This window comes from Pyrgilauda ruficollis, unplaced genomic scaffold, assembly GCF_017590135.1.
Source record: "Pyrgilauda ruficollis isolate IOZ18807 unplaced genomic scaffold, ASM1759013v1 scaffold11, whole genome shotgun sequence".
NCBI classification, from domain to species: domain Eukaryota; kingdom Metazoa; phylum Chordata; class Aves; order Passeriformes; family Passeridae; genus Pyrgilauda; species Pyrgilauda ruficollis.
In genome coordinates this window covers 2,950,736-2,968,953 of record NW_024509210.1, presented here as the reverse complement: position 1 = coordinate 2,968,953, position 18,218 = coordinate 2,950,736, and the positions used below count along the sequence as shown (strand labels likewise).

Below are 18,218 nucleotides of genomic sequence, written 5' to 3'. Positions count from 1 at the left end.
TGATGATGTAATAGTGATTGTACTTTTCTTTTGGTTAATAAATTGTCTGCTCGGCTTACTTTGTATGCCAGCCAAAATTAGTCATACCAGTTCTTGGAAAGGATATGAAGAAACTAGTAATTGAAATCATAATCATTTGATCATGAGAGCTATTTGGAAAATAATATTTTAACCAGAAGCATGTCTGATCTCCAAGTCAGGTTTTTGTTGGTTTTTTGGCTTTTTTGTTTAACTGCTGTTAAGTAGATTTCTCTGGAATATTAGAAATGTGTAGTAGCTGATGATGGTATTCGACACCCTAAGAGAGGACTTCATCCAGAAATTGCTGAGACTGTCTGCAGGCAGGCTGATATTTATATATATGTATTATTTTTTTTCCATCCTGACATTTAATAATCACCATGTAATAGCTATAAAATGCATAGCAACTACAGCTTTTTTATTTCAAGTGGATGGTATAATGAAATTGGGTGAAACCATCCATTGAAATTGTACTTTGTAGTACCCAGTGCTTGTTTACAAAGTATTGACGTTTGTCATAAACAGAGATTTAAAGCATCACTGTTATTGTTTGTTGTTTGGTGGAGGCTCTTATGCTGTGCAGCGATAAAGGAAAAGATTTTATTACAAGCTTGCTTAGCATATAAACATGCTGTTCACTTCTGACCAAATATTTGTTATTGCGCTAAATGTAATGAAGGTGCCTGCTTATAAAACAGTTTTGTGTTATATAAGGAAGAGTGGAATATCAGATCTGGTTTTTTACTAGAATTACTTCAGGTTTTGTATTGTATGCAACTTGTCTCAATAAAGCCTTTTTTTTTTTTTTTTCCATTGAGCAGTATTTTATTTCCTGAGGAATGTGTTCAGTGGACAAAAAAAAACAGAGAGACTCAATCTTGCTTTTACCTTTGCTTAATAACTCAAAGAATTTCTCTCCCCTTTGCAAATACTTATGCTTATTTGAGAGAAAAATTGGATTCTGGCTTATTTATTTCAAGAACCTGTAACCTTATTTAGTGTTAGAAATGTGTGGTGGGCAAGGTGTGGTGTACAGCCAGCTCTCATTATAACATAAATTATTGCTGCTGTTTTGATAAAAAAATCTGGAGTGTATCTTGCTGAATATGTATGTTTGTTTGTTTATTTTTTGAGGCTTGCTTGATCCCTTGCTCAGTGGAGTCAGCTGTAAAATATTCTGCTTATTCATCATGACTGAGAGGAGTTGATTGTTTCCTGGAAGGTTAAAATCCACCAATTAGGACTGTTTAATTTGAGTGTATGTTCTGGAGGCTAAACTAAGTTTAAGTGCTCTTCTTAGAGTGTATGTTTTAGAAGGGGAAAAAAAAAAATTACAGTTCTGATCTTGAGAAAGGTTTTAAGAAACATGAGAATGTGCAAGTTTCTTTTGGTGGGAAGCGCATTTATGTAGTATTTCTTTTGGGATTACATCACAGTTTTATTTAATTTTAAGGACAAAAGTTAAATTCAATATTTGTGTATAAGCCAAGGGAAAATGTACCATAAACATAGGAATTTTCTGGTGAGTCAGAGTTCCAAGAATCTGAGATTTACTTAGTCCATTTATTTCAGGACTAACTATAACCATTAGTCATCCAGCCATGAATTTTTACATTTGCAGCTAATTGCACCTAAAAAGCAAACTTTCCCTCAAGGCTTTGGGTTATACAGAATGTGATTTGGCAACCTGCATTTCAACTGCCTTTTAGGATCATTGCCCTGGTCCTAGAAATTGTCTTTAGATGGTGTATATTTGCTTCAAGTAAACAACTAATATTTCCACTTAGGTGGCAAGAGGAATAAATTAAGCACTAGCTATTCTGTGATACAGAAAAATTACTCAGCCTGCAGCAAGATAGGCTTTTGCAGGAGTCAGTGCAGGATGATATTACTGGTTTCTCAGTCATCGGGGAGCCCAGAGTGACATGTTGTATTCTCATCTGATCACCTCTTGCAGGATGAAGTTATTGCTGTTTCAGAAAAAGTTACTGTGAAGCTTGAGGACTTGGCAAAATGGGCACAGTCCGATTTCTCCAAGTGGAAGTGTGGTTTCCGGGCTGAGCCGGTCCAGCCCATGGATGTGGGGAAGAATGGGCAGAAAGAGGCCTTGACAAGATACAGACAATCCACACTAAACAGTGGCTTGAACTTCAAAGATATTCTGAAGGAGAAGGCTGACCTTGGTGAGTATCCCTTACTTTCTCTTGTGGGAAGGGGCCTGTGGGCGAGTCTTTTGAAAACAGATGAGCCTGATCCTGCCATGCCTTGCAGATTCCCAAGGTATGTCTGAGCCTGGGGCAGAGGTGTGGCAATGAGATACCTGTGTGGGATGAGTGGTGTAGTGAGCTCATCTCCAGCTCCTTGCAGACTGGTGTGGGTAACACTGTGATACCTGTCTGTATGGCCCCGAGCACTATGGCTCAAACCCTGCAGATGTGCGTACAAATAATTGGCATAGGCTCTCCCTGGGGCTCTGCAGGCTGGGGGATCAGGTCAGAGCTGTACACTGTGGGGAGAGGGGCTGACATGTCTTCCTGAGGCCTCCTGTGACAGGCAGGGATGAGCAAAGGCCTTTCACTTCTCATGTTCCATCTTCCAGAAGCTCATAGGTGCTCCTGGTGCTTGCCCTGACTCTGTACGGTTGGCTCTGTGTCACGTTCAGTAGGGATGTGTCCCTTCCATGGTGTTTCCTTGTCAGCTTTATGTTGCTGCAGGGCTCTGTGAGCACCCCACTGTTGTCTCCACACACAGACCTGTGCTTTCTTCCCCTGTCTGTTTTCAGAAAGGGAGGTGGTAGCTCTGCTACTTTGGATGGTTGCAGACAAGTTTGCAGCTGTGGGACTGCTTTGTTGCACAGGCACTCACACCTGTAATACCTGTGGTGGGTTCCCAGGTCCAAGGGAGATCGGTCTCCTGTTGGTAGATGTGCCTGTTTGTGGTATTAGGACCTTGAATGTGTAACAGCTGTCAGAGATGGCACTTTGAAGTGCATACCAGGGACATTTCTCTCTTCTGCCAAGTTTTTAATAAATATTCCATGTTTGAAAAGCATCAAGTTTAGGCCATAATGTGTGAAAAGGTAAGAAATTAAGAGCGAAGCGTGATGCATTTGAGGACATGCTTTTGTGTCTATGTGAACAGGAGTGCAGGGCCCAGTTCAGTTTCACAGTGTTGTGACTAGGTTGGCATCGAAGCTGAATTACATGAAGCTGAAGATCTGTCTTGGAAGATTTATCTTCTGTATCTCATTTTTCTGATCTTATCAAATGGTGAAGTGATTTTGTCAATTTCACATTTTACCATTAGCTATGTAGGTTGGAAGATTAAAGTACAATTGGAAGTTGATCTTGTTTTTCATTGCATGTCCAGGGAAAAAATAAGCCATGCAATTCTTTCTCTCTTTGCTTTTCTCTGTGGTTTCTTCTAGTTCATAATTACATGCAGTAATTTTCTCTGCTATTGCCCTGGTATCTTTACGCACTACATTTATTTGCATTTGTTTGTTGTGTCAGAAGAATCTTAATGTTTTTCAGACAGAACTTTTGTGTGCTAATGTTTTCTTGTTTTTGTTTTCAACAAACAAAAAACTCCTTGTGGTAAGTTATGAAATTGCTATTATCTACCCTAGGAGCCAGAGAAAATTATCTTTAAGCCCAAGGCTTATAGTTGCATGTTAAGCCTTTCAAAGTAGGGGTTATACTGAAAACGCTCATGGAATGCAAACTATATGGTATAATTTTGATAACCCCACATTCTGATGTTGCTCATTTTCATTTGGTGGCTCTGGCTTTATTGTTGCATTGGGTTTGGTTTTTTTTTCCGGTAGAAAAGGGAATTTTGGCTAATGTTTGGTTATGACTGCCTTTATCTTCATAATGAGTGGCTGACAGGAGTGAAACCAGAGGTTCACAAAGACCTGTAGCTGACTGGATACATTGATATAGACAATTGATCCAGCCTATTGAGGGGATCAAAGAAATTTCCTACATCTAGTATCGAGATTACTTGTTTTATGATTTGAAAGAGCCAGGAATTTAATCCATTTTGCTTCCTGGATCTGACGCAAAAACTCAGAAGAGTGGTGCTCTTTGAAGCTGGTGGAGCAGCCCTAGTTGGTGTCCTGTAGGCAATCCATGAGCTCTGGTGTTTGTCTCATCTATGGCGTTCAGAGCCCACGAGACAAAGAGGATTTACTTCTCTAGTTCTGAGTGGTTGGTCAGGGTTGACCTTGCTCTGGGAGTGGGCATGTCCCTAGCTGGAGGCAAAGGCAGGGGCATGATGTGGGGTGTCTGAGGTGTTTGAGCTGCTGGTGTTGTCTCTTCTCTGCTGTCAAAGGGCAGCTTTACTGCCTGTTAGGACGTGTGCCCACAGACCTTTTCCAATAGTCAGTGTCTTGCCAACAGAGCAGTGCTCAGCTGCAGTGATCAAAAGATTTATTAGCAGTCACTTCTGCAGCAGGTCTCCAGCACAATGGGATGGGGTAGTCTTTCCTCTTAAAATAGGGCTGTATACTGTAAAAGGAGCACAGTGCACTGTCATGCAAAGGTCCCTCACGTGATGCTGGTGTTTAACCCTGGCTGTAGATGAGGAAGTTGCTGAACCAGGTGTTGAAAAGGCCTAGATAAACAACATGATCTCCTGGACCCCTTTTTTTCCTATGAAATGGCATGTTTCCATTACAGAACAATTCCATAAAAGTGAGTAGATTCTGTAGCTTTTCCTACTAGATGTTTTTGAATCCAGCTCTAGAAGGCAATAGGAAATTATATCCCTAGCAAAGAGCTCAAAAAAGCTTTGCAGAAGAAACAAAATCAGTTTTCACACTTATCCAGGAGTGGTGAGGAGTGAAATAACCCGGATGATATAAAAACATGGCTGATACAGAACCAGAGAAGTGTCACTGTGTAAACATACTTAATTAAACACATTGCTGCTGGGAGGAGGGCAGCTTCAGACAACAGCCAAGCAAAGTGAGGCCTCGTGTGAGCAGTGTGTACCCTGTGCAATGTGTTCAGTGGCACTTGCCTAACCAAAACTAAGGCAACACCTGGTTAATCCACAACCTGTAGAAACCATGAACCTATAACTGAAAGTCAACCCTAATTCAAACAAGGCAGTTCTGTCTCCTTTTTGGTTCTCTTTCTGCTCTTTTGTTCTCTTTCCCCTATTTTTTTTTTTTTTTTAATTTCTTTCTTTTCTCTTTGCCTTTCTTTTCTGCAGAAACTCTTGTGTTGTTGGTTTTTTTTTCTGTAAAATACTGTTGTTTTTATCACTAGTGAATTATGCAGAACTTTTCCTTAGGACTGTATTAAATAAAAGATCGTGCAATAGCATTTTTTTGTGTGACTTCAAGATTTCAGGCTGAAAAATGATTTTTAAGAATTATTTCTTTCTGCCTGTTGAGATATTTATGTTATACATTCTGTCCCTTTCTACAAATATGTCAATATTGAATGCTAGCAGTTTATGTCTTAAGACTATTTATAGCTTTCTGAATATTTCTTTCAAATGTTGAGGAAAAATAAAGAGCAACAACAATGCAGCATATAAAAATAGAGTTGCTCAGGAATGTATTATTCATAATGAACATAAGAACCTGTTTTTCCAGAAGAATTGGTCTGATAAAATCATTCACTACTGAGGCCGCTAGTTATTTATTTTTGTCTTTAGAATTATTTAGGGAATTTTTCTTTGTAATAAATGGACTTGTATACCCATATTTGGTAAACCAGTGGGAAGTCACCAAATGAGGAATTATTTCATTTTACAAAATGTTTAACAACTAAGCAATGTAAACACTATCGGTTAAATATGGCAAAGTTGCATATTTGTATTCCTTGGGCTATAGTTCAAAAAAAATTCAAATTATTTTATATAACATTGCTTCTTACAGACTTCCTTTAAGTGAAGTATGAAAGCTGCAGTGTAAGCTTTATTGGCCTATAAATATGTCATTATAGTTGGACTACATTTATATGCTTTGGATTGTTGTTTAAGCCAAGAAAATATGTCTCTACAGGTTGACTTTTTATTGAAACCCTTTGAGGCATACAACAGAATGTATTTTAGGCCAAGGTTATTAAAACAGCATTTTCATTTTTGCAGCAGACTCATTGTCAATTATGCTGCCACAAACTGTCTGTGGATAGGCAGTTATGAATGGTTTCATCTCTAAATGTGTCTTTAGAAAAAGAAATAAAAGATAGAGGAGTCAGAGCTGAAATTGAGAGAAGAGACTGAGGGAAAAATGACTGAATTTAGTGCTCGCCAGCTCTGCTGGTTTGGGTTAGGCTGGGCTGCAGAGCTGTCTGGGCTTAGCCATGGAACAAATGGCTGCTGTGCCTGTGCTGGGCCGGGGAGGTGGGAGCTGCTGCCACAGCCAGGCAGTCTGCAACCCTCTGGCTCTGTCATGACAGAGGTCTGGGTTTGGTCCCCAAGCTGGCATTGCCGCTCTTTTTATCCATCCTCTGTGAGTATCATGCTAAAATGGGTGGTTAAGGTTCCTGCACTGGCAGTGTTAGTAATGGGATGAGCAAGTTCTGGTGGACTGAAAGGGTTTTGCTGCACTTACTTCTTGTTGGTTCAGGTCCAGCAAGGGGAAACCCAAAGAAAATTTAGCAATCAGTCCTGTCCTGTCTTTCATTCCCCACAGTCATGCATTTGAGGGTATGAAATCTGGATATTTGTTCCCTGTGTAACCCAGGGAAATCAACTACTGCTCCTAGCTGTGGTGTATATTCTAGCAGTCACACTTTTTTCATCCATAGGTGGTTTTCCAGCAGTTGTTTCCTACTTCTCATGAAGTGGCTCCTTTGAACTCTCTAGAGGAGCTTGCTGGGCAGAGCTGGGTGCTGCAGGACTGGATCACCGTCTCATTTTCTCATTTTTACCAGTCTCATAATTTGCCTATCTTCCCTTGGAAGATTGCAGTTCCTTGCTGGACCTTGTGTTGCCACACAAATTGGCCAATCCCCAGCAGATTGCAGTGATTTTGGAAGGATAGGCAGAGCAGGGGTGAGCTGTCTTTCTGGAAGGTGCCAACTGCGCAGTCACCGGCCCCAGTGGGCACTGGGCTGTTCCATGGCCCTTCCAATTTCTCTTGCCAGTGGCCTTCCAGCAGGTGTAACTTGACCAGATGAAGATTATGAAGTTATAATGTAGTCAAAACGTGCCATTATCCAAACTGATGATCTGCAGCTGTAGCATGTTCAGACGTTTGCGGTGGCTTCTGATCTGACGCTGACTCTCCTTTTTCATTGTTTGTCGCGTGCTGCTCAGTTCAGGCTCACCTGGCTTAACTGGATGCAATAATTTTCTGACCAACTAATCGTTAGTTATTTAGAGTACAGCCACTCTGCATACTTTGTGCCTAAATCATGCCTCTCTTCCCCTCCCATTCTTCTCTGTCTGCACTCTTTGCCTCTTCTTGTGCCTTCCTGTCCCCATTGCCCTAGCTGAATGCCATTCTGATCTTGATAAAGTTCCCGTAAGTGTCCCATTATCCCATTTTCCCCTCTCTGCCCTTGTGCACCGTATGTTGTTTTTTGTACTGTGGGTTAGAGCGACCTCTCTAACTCATTTTACCCAGCCCAATTGATACAGTTCTTTTGCCATAGATGAGGCTATTACATGACTCGTCTGTTGTGCTCCGTGGAGCCTGAATAGAGAAGGACGACTCCCTTGGAAAAAAAGAGGCTGTGGCCTGGCTTTTTCTTCCGTGTTTGTGCAGCTTATAGCACATGCCAGCACTACTGCAGCAGGACAAGAACACCAGCAGGCTGTGGAGCAGGAAGCTCTATTGGAGTGACTGTTCAGAGAGGGTGTGAAGCAGGAAGGCTTCATTTGGTTCAACACCTTCTTTTGGTTTAATTACTGCTTACCTTTGGTGTTAACATGTTTGGGATCAGAGATAACCTGAGGTGCTGAGCAGACAGACAGAGATAAATATTTGTTTTACTACTGGTCAGCCAGTTAGTTTAACAAATACTTGTTGGCTTCAGCTGTTCGCTGCCTTTTAAGTGCTGAAAGGTGATGCAGTTGGTAAGTCCAGTGTACTTCCAATAATTCAGTCCTGGAGAAGACCCTATCTTCAGCAGCATTTTGGGGCTATCCCTCCTCAGTTGCCCCTCTGTCTTGAGCCACTGCTGCTCTCCTCTGTGCCTTCCTCCACCTCCCTGGAAGGAGGTTGTTGGGGTCCTTCCAAGGTTGTCTGTTCTTCTTTAGGCCACCTGTTTGCCTGAAAAGTGCTGGGATGTTTTAAGTGCTGTTATTTTCTTCCTTACCCTGTGGAGAGCCTACTCCATTACAAAGGAAGCATATGAGGGTGAGGTTGAAAACATTTTAATATGAAGCACTGGCTATGGAAGCCTTTCACTCACCACTGGATTGTGTTGAGCCTCATCTATTTCTGATTCTTGAAAGGAGTTTTAATACCGCATACCTCAAACTTCAAGCATGTCTTACCAAAGAGTTTTGGATTTCTTATCAAGCTTTGACCTACCTTTCAGCTTTTATAAAAAGGTGGGGGGGATGAGAGCATCACCCCTGGAAACTGAGGATGTAAGTATTTTGTTCTTTGAAAGGTGGAAGGTATGCCAAGAAATGTAAACAAAATCCCAGGTAAATTCCCTCTTGGTAGCCCCTAACTCACAGTTGCTGTTCACCACCCACCCTACTCCTGCAGCAGGAACAAGCTAACATGATTATCAGAATTATGGTGATAGCCACTGTCACTGTGTCAGCATTTTCAATTATATACTGGTATGCCAGGACACTTTGCCATTCATGTAGAGCACAGCCATTTGCAATTGCAGTTCTGGTCTATTCAGAAACATCAGAGAAGGAATCACTGCTGCAAACCAAGAGGAGGAAGAGTTAAATTTTACTCTCTAGCCTGTGAAGCTAGAGAACTGCCCCATGTTTTCTTAAAGTCAAAGTTGCAGCAGTTTGCACCATCAGTAAGAGTTTTGTTGCAACCTCTGGCTGGAATAGGATAGCCTACATAATTACAAAGTAAGTAGATAAAAAAAAAATAAAGACCATTCACAGACAGTGTCAAAGCAGCCAGTGTGAGACAGTGTCCCTTTAAAAAAGTTTGAGGTATTTTTTTATTTTTGTCTGGTTTTAGCACCGGGATTGACCTTGCCAGGCTGTGTAATAACCCACATGTGTCTGCTCTCCAGGATTTTTTCCCTTCTAGTCACTGTTGGATCTTGCATTTAATTCTTACTGACCATGGGTTTTTGTTCCAGTAACTGGAAACGTGTGTGTCCTGGTGCAGTGCTGCTGTGCTCTGAATCTGACTTTATCTCAGTGTATGCTTTTTTTGGTTTTTTTTTTTTTTGGTTTTTTTTTGGGGGTTTTTCTGTGGTAAGCAAAGACATTCAGAAAGCAATGGATTCAGGCAAATTATTTTGGTTTTTTGTGGGTTTTTTTTTTTGGTTTTGTTTTCTTTTTTTCCGTTTTTTTTTGTTGTTGTTGTTGTTGTTTTTTTTTAAATCATTGGTTTAGAGGGTGCTGTTTTCCTCCCCAGCCTTCCCTCTGCCTTCCATACCTGCCTATATTGTGTCTGGGTCCCATGGGGACCCAGTTTGGGATGTCATTTCCCTTGCCCAGCCACCATGGAGGGAGGTGATCAGTGGTCTCCTCTGTGTGTCATGGTTATATGTGGTGATCCCTCACAGATCACTGATGCCTTTTTCCTGCATTATATCCTTTCCACACAGCCAGCCAAAAATTCGCTGAGTACCAAGATCTGTAAACCCAACACCTATGTAATGTTGTGGTATAGTTGGGTGGGCCCCAAGGACATCCTCTTTTTCCTGCCTGGCTGTTTTCCTGTGCTGTAATTCTGTGCTGCTGGAGCCCAGGATTAGAGTCCTGCAGCCATCTTTGACTCCAAGTGCTCCGTTGATCAAGTCGGAGGTGTCTTCATACCAGCCCATGAATCATGCTGGCCTGTGACCTGTATGGCTGTGCTGAGATGCTCAGGCTCTTCTGTGGGTGCTGTTGATACTGTGGGCAGATCTGGGTGTCATTTCCCATGTAGGGAGAAGGAGAAAAGCCAGAACAAATTTATTCACCACCTGCCTTCCATGCCTTCTCGAGTTGCTCTTGATTGCTCCCATGCCCAGAAAGGCAACTGGCCCTTTGTTTATAGGCACAGTATGATGTGTCCAGTTTCTCATTATCTGTTTTCCTAAGTATCTTAGTCTGGTTCTGACTGTGTTGTTGCAGAAAGGCCAGTACTTTCTCTGAGAGACAATATTCATCTTCTTATAGATGACATGTCTGGTGTCATGAGAAGTTGTCACAGAGAGCATCCTTTGTGCATCTGAACTTGAAGGTGGAGACTTGCTTTTTATTCATTTTCTCTTCTTTTTGAGAAATCCTTTGGTAGGACAGAGGCACACAGGAGGAAAAGCTGTCAGTGAATGGCCATGTCAGCATTTATGGAGATCTCAGCAACAGCAGGTGATGGCCCTCAGCTTGGCAAGGTGGACCTTTGCTTGGGCAAGCAAGGGAAAGTGGGAGGTGGGAACACTAGAAAGAAAAGGAAGTTGTTGGACAACATTGTGGGAAGGGGCTTGGCTACAGCAGCTGTAGCAAATGTGCCTTCCCAGCCCAGGGATCGCCTCCAGCCAGCACTGTGTATCACCTTTGTGAGCACCAAGGGGGGCTCTGTAGGTGCACAGGACAAGACTGTGGTTCTGGCAGCTTTGCCTTTGTTGGCTGAGTTTTAAGAGTCTCAGTATCAATTCTGACTGCTTTATCCCTTTTGGTTAATTTGGGTCCTTCTTGTCTTTGGTGGCTTGGTGATCCTTGTGTGATGAGAGCATTGATGGATGAGGGTGTTTGGGAAGGGAGCAGTTAAACCCAGTGTGTGTATAAATTGGAGTGTGGTTTGTGGGAGTGGGTGATAAAGCATATATTTAAAAATTGTAACAGCATGAATTGTAACTTACTGGGCAGGTTTTGTATTAGAGAATCTTGTGGCATAACCTTTATTTACTTCATTTAGTAACGTCTGTACCATGTAAAGTAAGTTCCTCCTTAATTTTACTGCTAACAATAATTTGCTTGTAAAAATGAATCCTCAGCACTGCAAGCCTTCAGCTTGGGTCTGTCTTGCTCTGTAACATTGTGAAGGGCAAATAGTTAATGGCATAAAGAGGCTTTTGTTAGTGATAGGTAATGTGTATGATTTTAGCAGGAGTATATTTTAGCAGCTTGTGAAAAATCAAGGTGAATTTTTACATCTGTGCACTGCTGCGTAGTTGATATATGTAGAAGCTGAAATTCAAAATAAGCTTCTAGGAGAGCCCACATTTGATTTTCCTAAACATTTAAATATATGTATCACACCCTCATTTTAAGATGCCGGTTAATGACTTTATGAGCATGTTGGCAGCCAGAGCATTACATGTGGTTTGAGAAATGTGTCTGGATATGCTTGGTAAGCAGTATTGTTCTGACAGTGTACTAAAGGCCATCTTTAATTTGACTGTGCTCTACTTTGTTATGCTGTGAAAGAAAAAGATAATTCAGCAGAGCTGAATTGTGCTGTCGGCTGGAGACACCACACTTCAGAATACAAATATTACTAGGGATAAATGAATCATTAAAAGAACAGTAGCATAAAATATCTGATGAATGAACTCCAGGAGTCTGCTGGAATAAATTTAGCATTCACGGACAGTACCATAATATGTGAAATAATAGTATCAGTTCTACATTCAGATGCCAAAAACATTTATGGACCCAGAATAATTGTGAATTACAAGGCTATAAATACATGGAGGGGATTTGGTGATATCATAATAAACCATGAGAAATTCGCTAGGCTGGTTTCTAATGTTACCAGAGCCTTGAGATATATTTACAACCTTGTTCATACTCCTGCAGTTTTAGGGGGCAATTCTCCTCTCACAACACGTTCGTCATTCCCATTAGTGCCAAGGGGAGTTATGCATGTGTGTCATGAGTGGAACAGATCCCCACACAATTCGAGGATCCTATAACGAATATCTCATTTAAGAAAAAGGTGGGAAACATTCACTCTCGTCCTCCTCCAAGTTCCCCCACATCCCATTCTGCTCCTGTGATTGAAGCTAGTGAATATAGATAGAGGATGGCAAAGTTGCTGCTGTGTTCCTGAACATTTTATCCACAGCTGCTTCATTTTTTTCACTTATTATTACTGAGAAACAAAACAACCAAAGCCCAGATGTTCTCGTCCCCCCCAGTTTTTTTAAAATGCGGGCTAGTGCATTTTAAAAGCCTGTTGTAAATACCCAGGGGAGGCTGGCATCGTCAGCCTGTCCTCCAAAAGGAGGCTTCATTATTGTGACACCAGATCCATACCCGATAAGAACAGTTAATTAGGAACTGGGGCTGAACCTGGCAGGATATTCAAGAGCAGTTCAGCTTTCAGCATATCCCTCCTCACCTGTTTGTAATTGAGCCTGGTGTCCCCTGCCTTGCTGAGTTGGGGCAGTGAGAGTCTCCGCAGGTACTTAGTGTCGTTCACACATCCTAATATTAGTGGACTACAGCCCGGTGCTGCAGGACCCCTTCCCCTCCCAGCATGTCCCCCCTGCCAGCTGTGCCATGTTACCTCATCCTTCCATAAGTCATTGGCAAAACACACATGCTCAGGGTGGTGCAGAGCAAGTCTGCTCAGTAATTCCGCATTGCTCGGTGTTGAAAGTCTCTTGACCCTTCCATAAGTCATTGGCAAAACACACATGCTCAGGGTGGTGCAGAGCAAGTCTGCTCGGTGTTGGAAGTCTCTTGATTGACCAAGCTGCAGTCTTTCTGCTCATCCCTCTCCTGGCTGTACATCCAGGCCTGCCAGGGGAACCTTTGTGGTATTCACAGTGGGGAGGGTCTGTCGCTTCATTTATGTCCTTCCACGTGGTTCCTGTTTTACTTTTGGGTCTTGGTAGACTCACCCTCTATCAGTAGATGAATCACATCCCTGAGATATATCCTGGACCTTCCGTCCTTGTCAGTGGATGAAACAAAGAGAAGATAATTACAGGATCAAAAAAACAACAGCAGTGGAGTGATCATCAGCAAGAGGGGTGTCCTTGGCAGCCTTGTGGGTGATTTTGTAGGCTTTGGTGTATCAGTGATAGGTCCTCACCTGGTTAGTCACTGAACCTCACTTTGCTTTGTTCACTGCCAGTTTATTTCATTCTCTTTCTCTCTTGAATTCAACCATGTTTTTGCTATGGCAAGGTCATGGGATTATTGATTATTTGTTTTTGTTAATTACCAGTGACTTTAACTTGATACTCTTTGCTATATCTGTGTGAGCTCTTGTGGCAAACCCAGTTGACAGGGTATAATGCAATCTTAATGCATGCTCTTCTCTTTAATTATTGTGAAACCACAGTCTCCACTTTTCTTTCACACTGACTATTTCCAAATTAAAAGCTTTGTGGGTCGAAAAATTAAATGAGAAGTTACTATAAAAATCTATTTCAAGAATCTCAAATGCTTCAGTTCCCTCTTTATTTTTAGTTTTAGTTTTCTTACTGCCTGAATGACCCTTACTTGTGACAGTGTTTGTCACTATACACTTCCAGTCTTGTTGCACAGAGAAAATAGATTAAAAAGTCCTTTTACGCTTGTGTTTTTAATCCTCTGTTCAGATACATAAAAATGTGGCCCTGTAAGTTCTGTGGTACAGTAAAAAAAAATAAATAAACTAACCCAAATAATTTTGGCAGTTCAAACGCAGAAACTAAAAATAATTTAATCTGCAGTGTGAACATAGTTTCATATTTATACTAGCATCTGGCCTCAGGAATTGAATACTCCATTCTTTAAATAGCTTCACTCTGGCTCTTGAATGCTTTGTGACTAGAACATTACCCTACAGTCATACACCTTGTTTACATATTTCTGTTAAAAGGCAAAAGAACTTACAGTACTTCAAAACATTGGTACAAGCTCCCTCCTCCCCTCTCGCCTTGGAAAAGAGAAGTTAAAAAGAAAAAAGTACGAGTGGTCTGAAAGTGCATTTTAAATTTAGTTCTCTCAGTTTGCTACTGGGTACATATTTTACTGTCATTTGTATGGAAAACTGTAAGAAAAATTTTCCAAAGAAAATGTGTGCCTTTCCAGATGCCCAGCAGTAGTCAAACACAAATTTATGTACCCTTCGTCAGTTTGTTTTTAATCTGGCAAGTATCTTTGTCTTTGCCTGGAAACAGTGGGTGTTCTTTTGTTACCTGTGTGGTAGAAATAAGGATCCAGATCCCTGCAAGGAAAAATAGATCAGAAGAATGATCTATTCAGAAAAAAATCATAATAATGTAATAAAAAGGTAACCACTATAAACAGAAGGCTGATGATTAGCTTCTTACAATCTTTAGGGACAAAGTATCTTTTTATAGTTTTATGATCCTTGCCCAGCCTGACTTTAGGAGGAATTGCATTTTCAGAATTATGTATTTGTAACTTCAGCTAGCTTTACAAATTTAGTAGATCCCTATTTAGTGTCTGTTGGTGAATGTAAGTCCAGCCTAATATTCTTAATGCTATTTTTTCATTCACATGTCTTGAGGTGAACCTAGGAGCAGAAGAGAAAATATCCCATTTTTAAACCTTAATCCAGAATCCATTCGTATGAGTCACTAAAACAAAATCATAGTGGTTTGGCTAAAAAAGGCTTCGTGTCCAAAGGGAACGTTCCTTAAAATGCTGGCACATTTCCCACAGTGTTTCTTGAATGCATTTTATACGTTGCCTTTGTGCTATTGTAAAACATCAAAGGTTAGATGCTGCACTTTGGTGCGTGGGAGGCTCCTGGTATTTTGGTGGACTGGTCAGTTTGAATGAAGGCAGTGGGCTTGTCCCTTGGGAGGTGCTCAGCCCCCTCAGCCGTCTGTGCTGCTCTTCCTGTAGAGAAGCCTTCCAGCTCAGGTAGGGAGAGCATTTCTCTTTCTTGTGGTAACTCTTCCATGCTGCAGCACTGGCTTAGGCTTGCTGCTGTGGTGTTCAGAAATACCCTGCAGCAGTGTGAGAGGCAGGGAAATCAGGCCCCGTCTGCCTTGGTGAAAAACTTTGAGAGTAAGTTGTTTTGTTTCTCCTACCCAGCTATTAGAGCCCTCAACAGGAAGGAGCCTCTAGGATAATCATCCCACTTGGGTTTTGGGAGATCAGTGCTCTTTTCTATAGGATTCAGACCAGCCTGAGACACTGAGAAACGTGAGTGCCGAGGCTGTACTCCACCGTGACTTCCAGCTTTGGTCCTCTCCTGATGGAGTGGGAAAGAGGTGCTGCAAAGCTGGATAGGAGCAGGGGTGAGGATGGTTGGAGACAGCAATAAGGGCAATTCTCTGCATTGCCACTGGGATTTTTGTGAGCCTTCTCTGCAGGGAGGGTTCGTGCTTGTGTTTTACTTTTTTTTTTTCTGACCTGGGTCCCCTGGCTTGCATATAGTGAATGAGAATGGTGCACGATTTAGGCTTTGGTGATTCAGATACCATGTGATTCTAAGGCACAAAACATTTGATTTATTGGGTAAAACCTATTTAATATCTTAAAAGCATAGAGTAGGAGATCAGATGTGAGCATAGCAGCCTTAAAATATATTCCCTGACAACATACTTAAGAATGTTTAGGTCTATATGAAATACACAGGAAATGAGGCCAATTTTTTCCCTGCTGTTTTGATGGCAGGGTCTGCAGGGGAGATGGAGAGTGTGTGGACAGGAATTCATGTGTTTGATAATGTGAACCCAGCATATTTGCACAAATGGAATAGGAGCATTTTTCACCCTCTGCAGAAGAAACTATTAGTAGTTTCTCTGCCTATTTGGGAGACTATGATCAGATATATCAACAAATCCATGTAAATAAACCTGAAAAGTGATTCCCTCATCTCTGGCCAGTTGTGTACAGTGTTTGCACACAGCAGTACCTCTTCTCCATTTCTTGTGGCTTAGGGAAGCACAGAGAGCTAATTCCTAGCAATCAGAGAGGAGGAGAGGCTCCTGTCCTCTATCAGACCCTTCTTCCCTTATCACCTTGCACATCAAGTTATCTACCAATATGAAAAGGTTTATGTATGTTTACTCTGAGAACACTTGTTAAGTGTTCTGAAACAGAGGACTTTCATGAACAGTGAAGCAGAAAAGCAGTTGCCAGAATGACTTGTAATGATTTCTGATCATGCTAATGTTTGACCATTGTCTTCTGCTGCAAAATTAAATTCCCAAAAATATCAGACTGCTTAGTGTATGGCTGGTTTTCTTAAGGAAGCACTTAATTTTCCACTTTTTAGGAGAACAATGCAGTTAAAGTTCTTATATGAAGAGGAAGATTGTACCAACAGTGCTTGGAAATTATATTGTCCAGGCTGTAAAAACGTACTGAAAGCATTGTTTATACCTTGCTGGGCATGTGGCAGATTTCCTACTTAGTCATGTAACACATCTTCAGCAGCAGATGTTCTTAGTTGGGCAAGTAACAAAAGTTTTGCAAATGTTTGTTTGGGTGGGTAGAAACTTGGAAAATAAACTGTGTTCAGTTTTCTCTACTTATTACAGTGGTTTTGTCACTTACTCTCCTTATGGTTGTAGCACCTCCAGCCACAGTGCAAGCTCTCAGGAAACAAGCTCTTGTTAGAGGTGGTGCAAAGAGTGCCCTAAGCTCAGGGGGGCTGGCAGGGCGCTTTGCCTTCATCACTGAAAATTATCAAGACTTGACAGAATGGGATGGCAGTCATAGAAAAAATGGGATTCCAGTTTCCATTGTACTCCATTTCCCTCAGAGCATGTCTGTATGCACTGCATGTGGGACAATTCTGTGTGTGCCTCCTTGAGATCTTTGCCCCAACTATCCATAAGAATTTCCCACTATGTCCATTTCCAGTTCACCAGCCAGGTTACCCAAATCAAAATAGGAAACAAGGCTCCTTGGAGGAGCATTCCCTTTTGCCTGGTGAAGTGACTCCAGGTCCATGCCAGTGATTGCTGACTCCAAAGGCAGAAAACCCTCTTGTATGTGATAGCCTGAACATGGAGACCAAATTTATACCAGAGTGGATCCTCAGTTTTCATTTGGTGCTAGAACTTCAGGCAGAATCTGTCTTCACAATTGCTTCAAGCTTTTCTTTTCAATTAGTTTGCCTGCATAACTGGTATCAGAAGCACAGTTGCACATAATAGAGTTGATTTTTCCATTCCCGGATCAAAATGTTGAGGTGACAGTCACTGCTAGGCACTCTGAAGTTCAGGCCTTCCTGCCACAGTGTCTCAGAAGTAATGTCCTGGTTTATCATTCTGTGTTGCTGGCTAAGTGCTGTGTAATTCCTGTTGAGCTTGGAGACCCCGTGCAGCAGAACTCGGGTGATGTGCTCTTCCAGTGTCTGGAATCTACAGAGCAGCAAAAAGAGCAGCTTCTCTAGTGCTGTTGCTAGACTTGACTTTAAGGTTGGGAGTTTGGGAGAGCATTATTTCAGTCGTTGTTTGACTGCCAGAGATAGTCACACTGAAGACTTGGCTGTGGCACACTCTGGCTTTAGTGAAAAAGACTGGTTATTTGCCCTTTCCCTACTAACTGTGACTTTTCCAGATTTTGCTTTCTGGATACCATCCCTTCCTGTTTTCAAACAGGATAATGATATTGTAGGCTTGAATTGCAAGGGGTGTTTAGCATCCTCAGGCTTGTCCTCATGCTGGTGCAGGAGGAGGCAGCTCATGGGCCAGGAACAAAATGCTTGGCATCTTTCAGAAATTCCCAGCTCACTTGCATCTGGTAGAAATGCACCCTGCAGTTTGCTCAGTTGCTCATCATGAGCACTGTGGCTACTGTACTATTCTTTTGCATATTCTGTTCTTCCTGGGTATTGTAGGAATTACTGCATCAGTTGAGTACTGATGAGAATGATTAGATGAGAGTGAAATGTTATGGGTCATTAAACAAACAAACAACCCCACCTCCATTTTATTGAAGGTACCTATAAATCTCATCAGTTTTCTGCTTTACAGCCAGTTGATCAAGGATCTGTGTGAAAGGGCAGGCTGTTAGCTTAAGGCAACTCAGACTGCTTTAAGTGGCTGTGAACTACTTTTATAGTGCTACCAGTCTATTTCATTTCCAGAAAGTGAAAGTTTGAAGTAGGTCCTGAATCTGGTTTCTCACATGTGAGATCATTTTTGCTACCCATGACCTAGAAACCA

At 41.7% G+C, this 18,218-nt stretch overlaps 1 protein-coding gene across 2 annotated transcripts in view; it reads left to right on the top strand.

The window, feature by feature from the left end:
- Positions 1-18,218, top strand: part of ARID5B (AT-rich interaction domain 5B) — a 117,359-nt gene that overhangs the window by 11,220 nt on the left and 87,921 nt on the right. For both annotated transcript variants that reach the window (XM_041474023.1, XM_041474021.1), the window contains exon 2: positions 1,979-2,204. In XM_041474023.1, the coding sequence (XP_041329957.1) occupies positions 1,979-2,204 (226 nt within the window). The remainder of the gene's footprint in view (positions 1-1,978; positions 2,205-18,218) is intronic.